At 53.1% G+C, this 17,338-nt stretch overlaps 1 protein-coding gene across 2 annotated transcripts in view; it reads left to right on the top strand.

The window, feature by feature from the left end:
• DPYSL5 (dihydropyrimidinase like 5) overlaps positions 1–17,338 on the top strand; it is a 107,783-nt gene that overhangs the window by 80,801 nt on the left and 9,644 nt on the right. For both annotated transcript variants that reach the window (XR_014471868.1, XM_083178930.1), the window contains exons 8-11: positions 3,125–3,281; positions 4,481–4,622; positions 7,789–7,931; positions 8,319–8,526. Coding sequence is in view for 1 of the 2 variants with exons in the window: in XM_083178930.1 (XP_083035056.1) it covers positions 3,125–3,281; positions 4,481–4,622; positions 7,789–7,931; positions 8,319–8,526 (650 nt within the window). In the remaining variant the exon portion in view is untranslated. The remainder of the gene's footprint in view (positions 1–3,124; positions 3,282–4,480; positions 4,623–7,788; positions 7,932–8,318; positions 8,527–17,338) is intronic.

Consider the following 17,338-nt stretch of genomic DNA (forward strand, 5'->3'; position numbering starts at 1 on the left):
GTAGCCGTCCCACATCATCTACACCTCCCCATACTGTACCTGTCCCACATCATCTACACCTCTATGTACTGTACCTATCCCGCATCATCTACACCTCCATGTACTGTACCTGTCCCGCATCATCTTCACCTCCATGTACTGTACCTGTCCAGCATCATCTACACCTCCATGTACTGTACCTGTCCCACATCATCTACACCTCCCCATACTGTACCCGTCCCCCATCATCTACACCTCCATGTACTGTACCTGTCCCGCATCATCTACACCTCCATGTACTGTACCTGTCCCGCATCATCTACACCTCCATGTACTGTACCTGTCCCGCATCATCTACACCTCCATGTACTGTACCTGTCCCGCATCTTCTACACCTCCATGTACTGTACCTGTCCCGCATCATCTACACCTCCATGTACTGTACCTGTCCCGCATCATCTACACCTCCATATACTGTACCTGTCCCACATCATCTACATCTCCCCGTACTGTACCTGTCCCACATCATCTACACCTCCATGTACTGTACCTGTCCCGCATCATCTACACCTCCATATACTGTACCTGTCCCTCATCATCTACACCTCCATGTACTGTACCTGTCCCGCATCATCTACACCTCCATATAATGTGCTTGTCGCGCATCATCTACACCTCCATGTACTGTACCTGTCCCACATCATCTACACCTCTATGTACTGTACCTATCCCGCATCATCTACACCTCCATGTACTGTACCTGTCCCGCATCATCTACACCTCCATGTACTGTACCTGTCCCGCATCATCTTCACCTCCATGTACTGTACCTGTCCAGCATCATCTACACCTCCATGTACTGTACCTGTCCCACATCATCTACACCTCCCCATACTGTACCCGTCCCCCATCATCTACACCTCCATGTACTGTACCTGTCCCGCATCATCTACACCTCCATGTACTGTACCTGTCCCGCATCATCTACACCTCCATGTACTGTACCTGTCCCGCATCATCTACACCTCCATGTACTGTACCTGTTCCGCATCTTCTACACCTCCATGTACTGTACCTGTCCCGCATCATCTACACCTCCATGTACTGTACCTGTCCCGCATCATCTACACCTCCATATACTGTACCTGTCCCACATCATCTACATCTCCCCGTACTGTACCTGTCCCACATCATCTACACCTCCATGTACTGTACCTGTCCCGCATCATCTACACCTCCATATACTGTACCTGTCCCTCATCATCTACACCTCCATGTACTGTACCTGTCCCGCATCATCTACACCTCCATATAATGTGCTTGTCGCGCATCATCTACACCTCCATGTACTGTACCTGTCCCGCATCATCTACACCTCCATGTACTGTACCTGTCCCACATCATCTACACCTCCCCATACTGTACCTGTCCCACATCAACTACACCTCCATGTACTGTACCTCTCAAGCATCATCTACACCTCCATGTACTGTAGCCGTCCCACATCATCTACACCTCCCCATACTGTACCTGTCCCACATCATCTACACCTCTATGTACTGTACCTATCCCGCATCATCTACACCTCCATGTACTGTACCTGTCCCGCATCATCTTCACCTCCATGTACTGTACCTGTCCAGCATCATCTACACCTCCATGTACTGTACCTGTCCCACATCATCTACACCTCCCCATACTGTACCCGTCCCCCATCATCTACACCTCCATGTACTGTACCTGTCCCGCATCATCTACACCTCCATGTACTGTACCTGTCCCGCATCATCTACACCTCCATGTACTGTACCTGTCCCGCATCATCTACACCTCCATGTACTGTACCTGTCCCGCATCTTCTACACCTCCATGTACTGTACCTGTCCCGCATCATCTACACCTCCATGTACTGTACCTGTCCCGCATCATCTACACCTCCATATACTGTACCTGTCCCACATCATCTACATCTCCCCGTACTGTACCTGTCCCACATCATCTACACCTCCATGTACTGTACCTGTCCCGCATCATCTACACCTCCATATACTGTACCTGTCCCTCATCATCTACACCTCCATGTACTGTACCTGTCCCGCATCATCTACACCTCCATATAATGTGCTTGTCGCGCATCATCTACACCTCCATGTACTGTACCCGTCCCACATCATCTACACCTCCATGTACTGTACCTGTCCCGCATCATCTACACCTCCATATACTGTACCTGTCCCGCATCATCTACACCTCCATGTACTGTACCTGTCCTGCATCATCTACACCTCCATGTACTGTACCTGTCCCACATCATCTACACCTCCCCATACTGTACCTGTCCCACATCAACTACACCTCCATGTACTGTACCTCTCAAGCATCATCTACACCTCCATGTACTGTAGCCGTCCCACATCATCTACACCTCCCCATACTGTACCTGTCCCACATCATCTACACCTCTATGTACTGTACCTATCCCGCATCATCTACACCTCCATGTACTGTACCTGTCCCGCATCATCTTCACCTCCATGTACTGTACCTGTCCCGCATCATCTACACCTCCATGTACTGTACCTATCCCGCATCATCTACACCTCCCCGTACTGTACCTGTCCCACATCATCTACACCTCCATGTACTGTACCTGTCCTGCATCATCTACACCTCCCCATACTGTACCTGTCCCGCATCATCTACACCTCCATGTACTGTACCTGTCCCCCATCATCTACACCTCCATGTACTGTACCTGTCCCGCATCATCTACACCTCCCTGTACTGTACCTGTCCCACATCATCTACACCTCCATGTACTGTACCTGTCCCGCATCATCTTCACCTCCATGTACTGTACCTGTCCAGCATCATCTACACCTCCATGTACTGTACCTGTCCCACATCATCTACACCTCCCCATACTGTACCCGTCCCCCATCATCTACACCTCCATGTACTGTACCTGTCCCGCATCATCTACACCTCCATGTACTGTACCTGTCCCACATCATCTACACCTCCATGTACTGTACCTGTCCCCCATCATTTATATGATAGTGTTTTAGTGTAACGCACTTTAAGCTTTACAAGGAGAATTCGAATATTGTGGGAAATGGTAACAGACATTTGTGTCTCCGTCCAGGGAAAATCGTGTATGCAGAAACCACCACAGCCCACGCCACCTTGAATGGAATCTACTACTACCACCAGGAGTGGTCGCATGCTGCAGCCTACGTCACGGTACCCCCACTGAGATTAGACGCCAACACCCCTAATTACCTCATGAGCCTACTGGCCAAGTAAGTAATGTACTCCTGTAACGCATGGATGTAATGTCAGCTGTGGGTATGTTGTTGCCACCACCAATCTCCTACTACGTGGCACCTGGAACCATGTTCCTTCACAGGCTCCTACCACCGGCACTGGAGTACCGCTTACTGCTGCGTATGCGCTGACATGCTGCCGACACACCTCAGAGGCAGATTTTGGAGGTGCTGGGCACAGGGGAGAACAGGACTTGTATTCCTGTTTGAGTGCAAGATGTTTATTACTGCAAATGAGTCATAATTCCTTTGAAAGCCCCACACCATCGTAGCATTTTTACATAGGGCACCAGTCACTGCAGGCGCTGCGTAGCCAGAGGTATATACGGGCTGGAGCTGACATCACACTCTCCCCTCAGTCACCTAGGCACGCCTGTTTTCTCCCCGACACTCCCCGAAATCTTCTTCTCAGAGTGTTACCACCCCCAGACGCCTACTTCCTGTCAATCATTGTGGGAACAGCTCGTGTTTCGAAAAAGTTGCAGGACTTCATCGCTGGCAGGCGTCGCACACACATATAGCGGACCAGACGCAAGCGCAGTCTATCGATAATTGGCGATCAGATGTGAATTACCCCCTTCCTAGAAGCAACATGAAATTCTGAAACCCAACTATATGGAGCTGTGTGTCGCTGTGTTACATAGAGACAGACAATGTATCACGCTAGGAGGATCATTAGCAGATGACAGTGTCCCATGGACTGTCCAGTGTCCAAAATAACTTTCTGTAAAGTGCTTCGTCCACGCAGTTCTACAACCAGGCATAAAGCACCACAACAGATTACAACACGTTATTAAACATACATTTATGGTAAATGTCAGGAGTTTGTGGCCACACAGGGCTTAGCTATAACTGGCCACTGCAGGAGATGGCTGCATCTGGGAAGGCGGGTGGCTCAGAGACGCATCTCTCTGACTGCGCACCTAGGTAGCCGCATGTGCTAAGAACTTATAGATGATCATGTATCCGGCCCTGGGAATAAGGGGCCCTGATCATTTGCACCGTCTGTGAAGCCTGTCGGGCGGATTCACAGTTACATGGAGAACAGAGGCCAGTTAGATACTCAGTGATGCACCTAACCTCCTTGCTGCCATGTGTTTCCCTTGTGCCAGTATAGTGGGTGCTCCCCTGGCTTAATGGCTCCCTGTGTAACCACGTTCTCCATTCTCTGCCAGTGACACCCTGAACGTGGTATCCTCAGACCACAGAACATTCACCAGTAAGCAGAAGGCCATGGGCAAGGAGGACTTCACCAAGATCCCACATGGAGTGGGCGGAGTGCAGGACCGCATGAGCGTCATCTGGGAGAGAGGAGTGGTGAGTCTACAGCCAGACGTGATGTCTTCTCTACGGTGTAATTACCACTGGAGATCCACCAGATATTGTATGTTACCTGGGTATTTGCAAGTGGACCGGAGGTGGACCTAGAGCCCCGGGTTTATTTGTTGTAGAGGGTTATATTTACCAGAACCAGGCTCCTCACCCACATTTGGGTAAAGTGGGCAGCTAATGTAATACTGGCCTGCTGGTTGCTCTGTCTAAATGCTCCTGACTTTGGATCAGAACTTACTTCCAGCACTTTGCCAGCAAGGTACTGGAGAATGTGGCTGCGGCCCTTTGATCCTGGAAATGGGGAAGTGGGAGTTTAGATGGGCAGCAGCCAAGCGAGTACCACCAGGTCCTCCTGCAGCCCCATGTCCTGGCTGGTCCTAGAGCTCGGCAATCCTACACTGCTTGGCTCCCCATGTCCTGGCTGGTCCTAGAGCTCGGCAATCCTACACTCCCTGGCTCCTCATGTCCTGGCTGGTCCCAGAGCTCGTCAATCCTACACTGCTTGGCTCCCCATGTCCTGGCTGGTCCTAGAGCTCGGCAATCCTACACTGCCTTGCTCCCCATGTCCTGGCTGGTCCCAGAGCTCGGCAATCCTACACTGCCTGGCTCCCCATGTCCTGGCTGGTCCCAGAGCTCTGCAATCCTACACTGCCTGTCTCCCCATGTCCTGACTGGTCCCAGAGCTCGGCAATCCTACACTGCCTGGCTCCCTATGTCCTGGCTGGTCCTAGAGCTCGGCAATCCTACACTGCCTGGCTCCCCATGTCTTGGCTGGTCTCTGAGCTCGGCAATCCTACACTGCCTGGCTCCCTATGTCCTGGCTGGTACTAGAGCTCGGCAATCCTACACTGCCTGGCTCCCCATGTCCTGGCTGGTCCCAGAGCTTGGCAATCCTACACTGCCTGGCTCCCCATGTCCAGGCTAGTCCCAGAGCTCGGCAATCCTACACTGCCTGGCTCCCCATGTCCTGGCTGGTTCCAGAGCTCAGCAATCCTACACTGCCTGGCTCCCCATGTCCTAGCTGGTTCCAGAGCTCAGCAATCCTACACTGCTTGGCTCCCAATGTCCTGGCTGGTCCCAGAGATCGGCAATCCTACACTGCCTGGCTCCCCATGTCCTGGTTGGTCCCAGAGCTCAGCAATCCTACACTGCCTAGCTCCCCATGTTCTGGCTGGTCCCTGAGCTCTGCACTCTTACACTGCCTGGCTCCCCATATCCTAGCTGGTTCCAGAGCTTGGCAATCGTACACTGCCTGTCTCCCCATGTCCTGGCTAGTCCTAGAGCTCGGCAATCCTACACGGCCTGGCTCCCAATGTCCTGGCTGGTCCCAGAGATCAGCAATCCTACACTGCCTGGCTCCCCATGTCCTGGCTGGTCCCAGAGCTCAGCAATCCTACACTGCCTGGCTCCATATGTCCTGGCTGGTCCCTGAGCTCAGCAATCCTACACTGCCTGGCTCCCCATATCCTAGCTGGTTCCAGAGCTCAGCAATCCTACACTGCCTGGCTCCATATGTCCTGGCTGGTCCCTGAGCTCAGCAATCCTACACTGCCTGTCTCCCCATGTCCTGGATGTTCCCAGAGCTCAGCAATCCTACACTGCCTGGCTCCCCATATCCTAGGTGGTTTCAGAGCTCGGCAATCCTACACTGCCTGTCTCCCCATGTCCTGGATGGTCCCAGAGCTCGGCAATCCTACACTGCCTAGCTCCACATGTCCTGGCTTTTCCCAGAGCTCGGCAATCCTACACTGCCTGGCTCCCCATATCCTAGCTGGCACTAGAGCTTGGCAATCCTACACTGCCTGGCTCCCCATGTCCTGGCTGGTCCTAGAGCTCGGCAATCCTACACTGCCTGGCTCCCCATGTCCCAGAGCTCGGCAATCCTACACTGCCTGGCTCCCCATATCCTAGCTGGTTCCAGAGCTCGGCAATCCTACACTGCCTGGCTCCCCATGTCCTGGCTGGTCCTAGAGCTCGGCAATCCTACACTGCCTGGTTCCCTATGTCCTGGCTGGTCCCAGAGATCGGCTATCCTACACTGCCTGGCTCCCCATGTCCTGGCTGGTCCTAGAGCTCGGCAATCCTACACTGCCTGGCTCCCAATGTCCTGGCTGGTCCCAGAGATCGGCTATCCTACACTGCCTGGCTCCCCATGTCCTGGCTGGTCCCAGAGCTCAGCAATCCTACACTGCCTGGCTCCCTATGTCCTGGCTGGTCCCTGAGCTCAGCAGTCCTACACTGCCTGGCTCCCCATATCCTAGCTGGTTCCAGAGCTCGGCAATCCTACACTGCCTGGCTCCATATGTCCTGGCTGGTCTCAGAGCTCAGCAATCCTACACTGCCTGTCTCCCCATATCCTAGCTGGTTCCAGAGCTCGGCAATCCTACACTGCCTGTCTCCCCATGTCCTGGATGGTCCCAGAGCTCAGCAATCCTACACTGCCTGTCTCCCCATGTCCTGGATGGTCCCAGAGCTCAGCAATCCTACACTGCCTGTCTCCCCATGTCCTGGATGGTCCCAGAGCTCAGCAATCCTACACTGCCTGGCTCCCCATGTCCTGGCTGGTCCTAGAGCTCCGCAATCCTACACTGCCTGGCTCCCCATATCTTGGCTGGTCCCAGAGCTCCCAATGTGTGAAAGTGTGTGCCAATATGTGATTGTGTGATATGTGACAGTGTGTGACGATGTGAGATATGTGACAGTGTGTGCCAATATGTGATATGTGACAGTGGGCTAGATTCTCTAAGCTTCAAAAGTGATAAAATGGAGAGTGATTAACAGCCAGCCAATCAGCTCCTACCTGCCATGTTACAGACTGTGTTTGAAAAATGTCAGGCAGGAGCTGATTGGCTGGCTGTTAATCACTCTCCATTTTATCACTTTTGAAGCTTAGAGAATCTGGCCCAGTGTGTGACGATGTGTGATAAGTGACAGTGTGTGCCAATGTGTTGTGATGTTTACAATGTGCGACAGTGTGTGACGATGCGAGATATATGACCATATGTGACGATTTGTGATGATATATGACCATGTTCTGTATGACTGTGTGACTATGTGTGATATGACGATATGTGATGATTAACAATATGTTAGAATATGTGACAGTGTGTGACAGTGTGACGATGTGTGATCTTGTGGGTCTGTGTTGCAGGTGGGAGGGAAGATGGATGAGAACCGCTTTGTGGCTGTGACGAGCTCCAACGCAGCCAAGATCCACAACATGTACCCACGCAAAGGCCGCATTATCCCAGGTGCGGACGCAGACGTGGTGGTCTGGGACCCAGAGGCTGCAAGGTAAGTCGCCATGCCCGTATGGGACTTGGCTGTCAGACAGAAAGCTGCTGCCATTATGGCTTGTGTCACCAGTCATGCATGTGACCTATAGCTTCCACTGGATTCATGATGAAGCACTTGGGTTCTGGTGGCTGCTGTGGCTGGTGATGTCTCCAGTGGACAGTATTTATATGGATTATAGAGGATATAGCAGGCGGATTGGACGTAGATTGCAGAGGTGGAGAATGAGGACGGAGCTGAGCCTGTATCTATAGTATGACGTACTGTATTGGTGGCCTGATGTCCAGCGTAGACCTCTGTGGAGAAGATGTTGGCATCTGGACCCTCTGTCCTCCTCTGCAGCCCAGTGGCCGTCGTCTCACATTGTCCTATATTTATGTACCCCAGGACCATCTCTGCCAGCACCCAGGTCCAGGGAGGCGATGTCAACATCTATGAGAACATGCGATGCCACGGCGTGCCCCTGGTCACCATCAGCCGTGGCCGAGTGGTCTACGAGAACGGGGTCTTTATGTGCGCTGAGGGGTCGGGGGCTTTCTTCCCCATGAGGACTTATCCAGACTTTTTATACAAGAAGATGATACAGAAAGAAAAGGTAATGGCGAATTACAGGGTGGGAGAAATGCCATCTCGCCCATACATACGGGCCCCTGCATTGGAGAGATGTGTGTGCAGGGGCCCGTATGTGTGGGAGAGATGTGTGTGCAGGGGCCCGTATGTGTGGGAGAGATGTGTGTGCAGGGGTCCGTATGTGTGGCAGAGATGTGTGTGCAGGGGCCCGTATGTGTGGGAGAGATGTGTGTGCAGGGGCCCGTATGTGTGGGAGAGATGTGTGTGCAGGGGCCCGTATGTGTGGGAGAGATGTGTGTGCAGGGGCCCGTATGTGTGGGAGAGATGTGTGTGCAGGGGCCCGTATGTGTGGGAGAGATGTGTGTGCAGGGGCCCGTATGTGTGGGAGAGATGTGTGTGCAGGGGCCCGTATGTGTGGGAGAGATGTGTGTGCAGGGGCCCGTATGTGTGGGAGAGATGTGTATGCAGGGGTCCGTATGTGTGGGAGAGATGTGTGTGCAGGGGCCCGTATGTGTGGGAGAGATGTGTGTGCAGGGGCCCGTATGTGTGGCAGAGATGTGTGTGCAGGGGCCCGTATGTGTGGGAGAGATGTGTGTGCAGGGGCCCGTATGTGTGGAAGAGATGTGTGTGCAGGGGCCCGTATGTGTGGGAGAGATGTGTGTGCAGGGGCCCGTATGTGTGGGAGAGATGTGTGTGCAGGGGCCCGTATGTGTGGGAGAGATGTGTGTGCAGGGGCCCGTATGTGTGGGAGAGATGTGTGTGCAGGGGCCCGTATGTGTGGGAGAGATGTGTGTGCAGGGGCCCGTATGTGTGGGAGAGATGTGTGTGCAGGGGCCCGTATGTGTGGGAGAGATGTGTGTGCAGGGGCCCGTATGTGTGGGAGAGATGTGTGTGCAGGGGCCCGTATGTGTGGGAGAGATGTGTGTGCAGGGGTCCGTATGTGTGGGAGAGATGTGTGTGCAGGGGCCCGTATGTGTGGGAGAGATGTGTGTGCAGGGGCCCGTATGTGTGGGAGAGATGTGTGTGCAGGGGCCCGTATGTGTGGGAGAGATGTGTGTGCAGGGGCCCGTATGTGTGGGAGAGATGTGTGTGCAGGGGCCCGTATGTGTGGGAGAGATGTGTGTGCAGGGGCCCGTATGTGTGGGAGAGATGTGTGTGCAGGGGCCCGTATGTGTGGGAGAGATGTGTGTGCAGGGGCCCGTATGTGTGGGAGAGATGTGTGTGCAGGGGTCCGTATGTGTGGGAGAGATGTGTGTGCAGGGGCCCGTATGTGTGGGAGAGATGTGTGTGCAGGGGTCCGTATGTGTGGGAGAGATGTGTGTGCAGGGGCCCGTATGTGTGGGAGAGATGTGTGTGCAGGGGCCCGTATGTGTGGGAGAGATGTGTGTGCAGGGGTCCGTATGTGTGGGAGAGATGTGTGTGCAGGGGCCCGTATGTGTGGGAGAGATGTGTGTGCAGGGGCCCGTATGTGTGGGAGAGATGTGTGTGCAGGGGCCCGTATGTGTGGGAGAGATGTGTGTGCAGGGGTCCGTATGTGTGGGAGAGATGTGTGTGCAGGGGCCCGTATGTGTGGGAGAGATGTGTGTGCAGGGGCCCGTATGTGTGGGAGAGATGTGTGTGCAGGGGCCCGTATGTGTGGGAGAGATGTGTGTGCAGGGGCCCGTATGTGTGGGAGAGATGTGTGTGCAGGGGCCCGTATGTGTGGGAGAGATGTGTGTGCAGGGGCCCGTATGTGTGGGAGAGATGTGTGTGCAGGGGCCCGTATGTGTGGGAGAGATGTGTGTGCAGGGGCCCGTATGTGTGGGAGAGATGTGTGTGCAGGGGCCCGTATGTGTGGGAGAGATGTGTGTGCAGGGGCCCGTATGTGTGGGAGAGATGTGTGTGCAGGGGCCCGTATGTGTGGGAGAGATGTGTGTGCAGGGGCCCGTATGTGTGGGAGAGATGTGTGTGCAGGGGTCCGTATGTGTGGGAGAGATGTGTGTGCAGGGGTCCGTATGTGTGGGAGAGATGTGTGTGCAGGGGCCCGTATGTGTGGGAGAGATGTGTGTGCAGGGGCCCGTATGTGTGGGAGAGATGTGTGTGCAGGGGTCCGTATGTGTGGGAGAGATGTGTGTGCAGGGGCCCGTATGTGTGGGAGAGATGTGTGTGCAGTGGCCCGTATGTGTGGGAGAGATGTGTGTGCAGGGGCCCGTATGTGTGGGAGAGATGTGTGTGCAGGGGCCCGTATGTGTGGGAGAGATGTGTGTGCAGGGGCCCGTATGTGTGGGAGAGATGTGTGTGCAGGGGCCCGTATGTGTGGGAGAGATGTGTGTGCAGGGGCCCGTATGTGTGGGAGAGATGTGTGTGCAGGGGCCCGTATGTGTGGGAGAGATGTGTGTGCAGGGGTCCGTATGTGTGGGAGAGATGTGTGTGCAGGGGCCCGTATGTGTGGGAGAGATGTGTGTGCAGGGGCCCGTATGTGTGGGAGAGATGTGTGTGCAGGGGCCCGTATGTGTGGGAGAGATGTGTGTGCAGGGGCCCGTATGTGTGGGAGAGATGTGTGTACAGGGGCCCGTATGTGTGGGAGAGATGTGTGTGCAGGGGCCCGTATGTGTGGGAGAGATGTGTGTGCAGGGGCCCGTATGTGTGGGAGAGATGTGTGTGCAGGGGCCCGTATGTGTGGGAGAGATGTGTGTGCAGGGGCCCGTATGTGTGGGAGAGATGTGTGTGCAGGGGTCCGTATGTGTGGGAGAGATGTGTGTGCAGGGGCCCGTATGTGTGGGAGAGATGTGTGTGCAGGGGCCCGTATGTGTGGGAGAGATGTGTGTGCAGGGGCCCGTATGTGTGGGAGAGATGTGTGTGCAGGGGCCCGTATGTGTGGGAGAGATGTGTGTGCAGGGGTCCGTATGTGTGGGAGAGATGTGTGTGCAGGGGCCCGTATGTGTGGGAGAGATGTGTGTGCAGGGGCCCGTATGTGTGGGAGAGATGTGTGTGCAGGGGCCCGTATGTGTGGGAGAGATGTGTGTGCAGGGGCCCGTATGTGTGGGAGAGATGTGTGTGCAGGGGCCCGTATGTGTGGGAGAGATGTGTGTGCAGGGGTCCGTATGTGTGGGAGAGATGTGTGTGCAGGGGCCCGTATGTGTGGGAGAGATGTGTGTGCAGGGGCCCGTATGTGTGGGAGAGATGTGTGTGCAGGGGCCCGTATGTGTGGGAGAGATGTGTGTGCAGGGGTCCGTATGTGTGGGAGAGATGTGTGTGCAGGGGCCCGTATGTGTGGGAGAGATGTGTGTGCAGGGGCCCGTATGTGTGGGAGAGATGTGTGTGCAGGGGCCCGTATGTGTGGGAGAGATGTGTGTGCAGGGGCCCGTATGTGTGGGAGAGATGTGTGTGCAGGGGTCCGTATGTGTGGGAGAGATGTGTGTGCAGGGGCCCGTATGTGTGGGAGAGATGTGTGTGCAGGGGCCCGTATGTGTGGGAGAGATGTGTGTGCAGGGGCCCGTATGTGTGGGAGAGATGTGTGTGCAGGGGCCCGTATGTGTGGGAGAGATGTGTGCAGTTTAAAAGGACGTATAAAACAAAAAAAAAACGGAATCGAAACCGATCTAACACAATCACTGAACACACGCCTTGAAACAGGTGACGGAACAGCTCAAAACTCCACGTTGAATGGATAATCCTTGTGCTTTTTGGCTGAGGATAATGCGGCACGAGTGGGAGAAATGTGAGATTCCCAGGTTATTGTAGTGTGAGCGGATCTGAACACCTGTTATCGGCTCTCCTGTGAGATTCCCGGGTTATTGTAGTGTGAGCGGATCTGAACGCCTGTTATCGTCTCTCCTGTGAGATTCCCAGGTTATTGTAGTGTGAGCGGATCTGAGCGCCTGTTATCGGCTCTCCTGTGAGATTTCCGGGTTATTGTAGTGTGAACGGATCTGAGCACCTGTTATAGGCTTTCCTGTGAGATTCCTGCGTTATTGTAGTGGGAGCTGATCTGAATGCCTGTTATCGGCTCTCCTGTGAGATTCCCGGGTTATTGTAGTGTGAGCGGATCTGAACACCTGTTATCGGCTCTCCTGGTTAAGTTCCCGGGTTTTTGCAGTGTGAGCTGATCTGAACGCCTGTTATCGGCTCTCCTGTGAGATTCCCGGGTTATTGTAGTGTGAGCGGATCTGAACACCTGTTATCGGCTCTCCTGGTGAGGTTCCCGGGTTATTGTAGTGTGAGCTGATCTGAGCGCCTGTTATCGGCTCTCCTGGTGAGGTTCCCGGGTTATTGTAGTGCGAGCGGATCTGAGTGCCTGTTATTGGCTCACCTGTGAGATTCCCGGGTTATTGTAAAACGGAATCGAAACCGATCTAACACAATCACTGAACACACGCCTTGAAACAGGTGACGGAACAGCTCAAAACTCCACGTTGAATGGATAATCCTTGTGCTTTTTGGCTGAGGATAATGCGGCACGAGTGGGAGAAATGTGAGATTCCCAGGTTATTGTAGTGTGAGCGGATCTGAGCGCCTGTTATCGGCTCTCCTGTGAGATTTCCGGGTTATTGTAGTGTGAACGGATCTGAGCACCTGTTATAGGCTTTCCTGTGAGATTCCTGCGTTATTGTAGTGGGAGCTGATCTGAATGCCTGTTATCGGCTCTCCTGTGAGATTCCCGGGTTATTGTAGTGTGAGCGGATCTGAACACCTGTTATCGGCTCTCCTGGTGAGGTTCCCGGGTTTTTGCAGTGTGAGCTGATCTGAACGCCTGTTATCGGCTCTCCTGTGAGATTCCCGGGTTATTGTAGTGTGAGCGGATCTGAACACCTGTTATCGGCTCTCCTGGTGAGGTTCCCGGGTTTTTGCAGTGTGAGCTGATCTGAACGCCTGTTATCGGCTCTCCAGTGAGATTCCCGGGTTATTGTAGTGTGAGCTGATCTGAGCGCCTGTTATCGGCTCTCCTGGTGAGGTTCCCGGGTTATTGTAGTGCGAGCGGATCTGAGTGCCTGTTATTGGCTCACCTGTGAGATTCCCGGGTTATTGTAAAACGGAATCGAAACCGATCTAACACAATCACTGAACACACGCCTTGAAACAGGTGACGGAACAGCTCAAAACTCCACGTTGAATGGATAATCCTTGTGCTTTTTGGCTGAGGATAATGCGGCACGAGTGGGAGAAATGTGAGATTCCCAGGTTATTGTAGTGTGAGCTGATCTGAGCGCCTGTTATCGGCTCTCCTGGTGAGGTTCCCGGGTTATTGTAGTGCGAGCGGATCTGAGTGCCTGTTATTGGCTCACCTGTGAGATTCCCGGGTTATTGTAAAACGGAATCGAAACCGATCTAACACAATCACTGAACACACGCCTTGAAACAGGTGACGGAACAGCTCAAAACTCCACGTTGAATGGATAATCCTTGTGCTTTTTGGCTGAGGATAATGCGGCACGAGTGGGAGAAATGTGAGATTCCCAGGTTATTGTAGTGTGAGCGGATCTGAACACCTGTTATCGGCTCTCCTGTGAGATTCCCGGGTTATTGTAGTGTGAGCGGATCTGAACGCCTGTTATCGTCTCTCCTGTGAGATTCCCAGGTTATTGTAGTGTGAGCGGATCTGAACGCCTGTTATCGTCTCTCCTGTGAGATTCCCAGGTTATTGTAGTGTGAACGGATCTGAGCGCCTGTTATAGGCTTTCCTGTGAGATTCCTGCGTTATTGTAGTGGGAGCTGATCTGAATGCCTGTTATCGGCTCTCCTGTGAGATTCCCGGGTTATTGTAGTGTGAGCGGATCTGAACACCTGTTATCGGCTCTCCTGGTTAAGTTCCCGGGTTTTTGCAGTGTGAGCTGATCTGAACGCCTGTTATCGGCTCTCCTGTGAGATTCCCGGGTTATTGTAGTGTGAGCGGATCTGAACACCTGTTATCGGCTCTCCTGGTGAGGTTCCCGGGTTTTTGCAGTGTGAGCTGATCTGAACGCCTGTTATCGGCTCTCCAGTGAGATTCCCGGGTTATTGTAGTGTGAGCTGATCTGAGCGCCTGTTATCGGCTCTCCTGGTGAGGTTCCCGGGTTATTGTAGTGCGAGCGGATCTGAGTGCCTGTTATTGGCTCACCTGTGAGATTCCCGGGTTATTGTAAAACGGAATCGAAACCGATCTAACACAATCACTGAACACACGCCTTGAAACAGGTGACGGAACAGCTCAAAACTCCACGTTGAATGGATAATCCTTGTGCTTTTTGGCTGAGGATAATGCGGCACGAGTGGGAGAAATGTGAGATTCCCAGGTTATTGTAGTGTGAGCGGATCTGAACACCTGTTATCGGCTCTCCTGTGAGATTCCCGGGTTATTGTAGTGTGAGCGGATCTGAACGCCTGTTATCGTCTCTCCTGTGAGATTCCCAGGTTATTGTAGTGTGAGCGGATCTGAGCGCCTGTTATCGGCTCTCCTGTGAGATTTCCGGGTTATTGTAGTGTGAACGGATCTGAGCACCTGTTATAGGCTTTCCTGTGAGATTCCTGCGTTATTGTAGTGGGAGCTGATCTGAATGCCTGTTATCGGCTCTCCTGTGAGATTCCCGGGTTATTGTAGTGTGAGCGGATCTGAACACCTGTTATCGGCTCTCCTGGTGAGGTTCCCGGGTTTTTGCAGTGTGAGCTGATCTGAACGCCTGTTATCGGCTCTCCTGTGAGATTCCCGGGTTATTGTAGTGTGAGCGGATCTGAACACCTGTTATCGGCTCTCCTGGTGAGGTTCCCGGGTTTTTGCAGTGTGAGCTGATCTGAACGCCTGTTATCGGCTCTCCAGTGAGATTCCCGGGTTATTGTAGTGTGAGCTGATCTGAGCGCCTGTTATCGGCTCTCCTGGTGAGGTTCCCGGGTTATTGTAGTGCGAGCGGATCTGAGTGCCTGTTATTGGCTCACCTGTGAGATTCCCGGGTTATTGTAAAACGGAATCGAAACCGATCTAACACAATCACTGAACACACGCCTTGAAACAGGTGACGGAACAGCTCAAAACTCCACGTTGAATGGATAATCCTTGTGCTTTTTGGCTGAGGATAATGCGGCACGAGTGGGAGAAATGTGAGATTCCCAGGTTATTGTAGTGTGAGCGGATCTGAACACCTGTTATCGGCTCTCCTGTGAGATTCCCGGGTTATTGTAGTGTGAGCGGATCTGAACGCCTGTTATCGTCTCTCCTGTGAGATTCCCAGGTTATTGTAGTGTGAGCGGATCTGAACGCCTGTTATCGTCTCTCCTGTGAGATTCCCAGGTTATTGTAGTGTGAGCGGATCTGAGCGCCTGTTATCGGCTCTCCTGTGAGATTTCCGGGTTATTGTAGTGTGAACGGATCTGAGCACCTGTTATAGGCTTTCCTGTGAGATTCCTGCGTTATTGTAGTGGGAGCTGATCTGAATGCCTGTTATCGGCTCTCCTGTGAGATTCCCGGGTTATTGTAGTGTGAGCGGATCTGAACACCTGTTATCGGCTCTCCTGGTTAAGTTCCCGGGTTTTTGCAGTGTGAGCTGATCTGAACGCCTGTTATCGGTTTTATGTGAGATTCCCGGGTTATTGTAGTGTGAGCGGATCTGAACACCTGTTATCGGCTCTCCTGGTGAGGTTCCCGGGTTTTTGCAGTGTGAGCTGATCTGAACGCCTGTTATCGGCTCTCCAGTGAGATTCCCGGGTTATTGTAGTGTGAGCTGATCTGAGCGCCTGTTATCGGCTCTCCTGGTGAGGTTCCCGGGTTATTGTAGTGCGAGCGGATCTGAGTGCCTGTTATTGGCTCACCTGTGAGATTCCCGGGTTATTGTAAAACGGAATCGAAACCGATCTAACACAATCACTGAACACACGCCTTGAAACAGGTGACGGAACAGCTCAAAACTCCACGTTGAATGGATAATCCTTGTGCTTTTTGGCTGAGGATAATGCGGCACGAGTGGGAGAAATGTGAGATTCCCAGGTTATTGTAGTGTGAGCGGATCTGAACACCTGTTATCGGCTCTCCTGTGAGATTCCCGGGTTATTGTAGTGTGAGCGGATCTGAACACCTGTTATCGGCTCTCCTGTGAGATTCCCGGGTTATTGTAGTGTGAGCGGATCTGAACGCCTGTTATCGTCTCTCCTGTGAGATTCCCAGGTTATTGTAGTGTGAGCGGATCTGAACGCCTGTTATCGTCTCTCCTGTGAGATTCCCAGGTTATTGTAGTGTGAGCGGATCTGAGCGCCTGTTATCGGCTCTCCTGTGAGATTTCCGGGTTATTGTAGTGTGAACGGATCTGAGCACCTGTTATAGGCTTTCCTGTGAGATTCCTGCGTTATTGTAGTGGGAGCTGATCTGAATGCCTGTTATCGGCTCTCCTGTGAGATTCCCGGGTTATTGTAGTGTGAGCGGATCTGAACACCTGTTATCGGCTCTCCTGGTTAAGTTCCCGGGTTTTTGCAGTGTGAGCTGATCTGAACGCCTGTTATCGGCTCTCCTGTGAGATTCCCGGGTTATTGTAGTGTGAGCGGATCTGAACACCTGTTATCGGCTCTCCTGGTGAGGTTCCCGGGTTTTTGCAGTGTGAGCTGATCTGAACGCCTGTTATCGGCTCTCCAGTGAGATTCCCGGGTTATTGTAGTGTGAGCTGATCTGAGCGCCTGTTATCGGCTCTCCTGGTGAGGTTCCCGGGTTATTGTAGTGCGAGCGGATCTGAGTGCCTGTTATTGGCTCACCTGTGAGATTCCCGGGTTATTGTAAAACGGAATCGAAACCGATCTAACACAATCACTGAACACACGCCTTGAAACAGGTGACGGAACAGCTCAAAACTCCACGTTGAATGGATAATCCTTGTGCTTTTTGGCTGAGGATAATGCGGCAC

This window comes from Crinia signifera, chromosome 3 (assembly GCF_055691185.1).
Source record: "Crinia signifera chromosome 3, ASM5569118v1, whole genome shotgun sequence".
In the NCBI taxonomy this organism is placed as follows: Eukaryota; Metazoa; Chordata; class Amphibia; order Anura; family Myobatrachidae; genus Crinia; species Crinia signifera.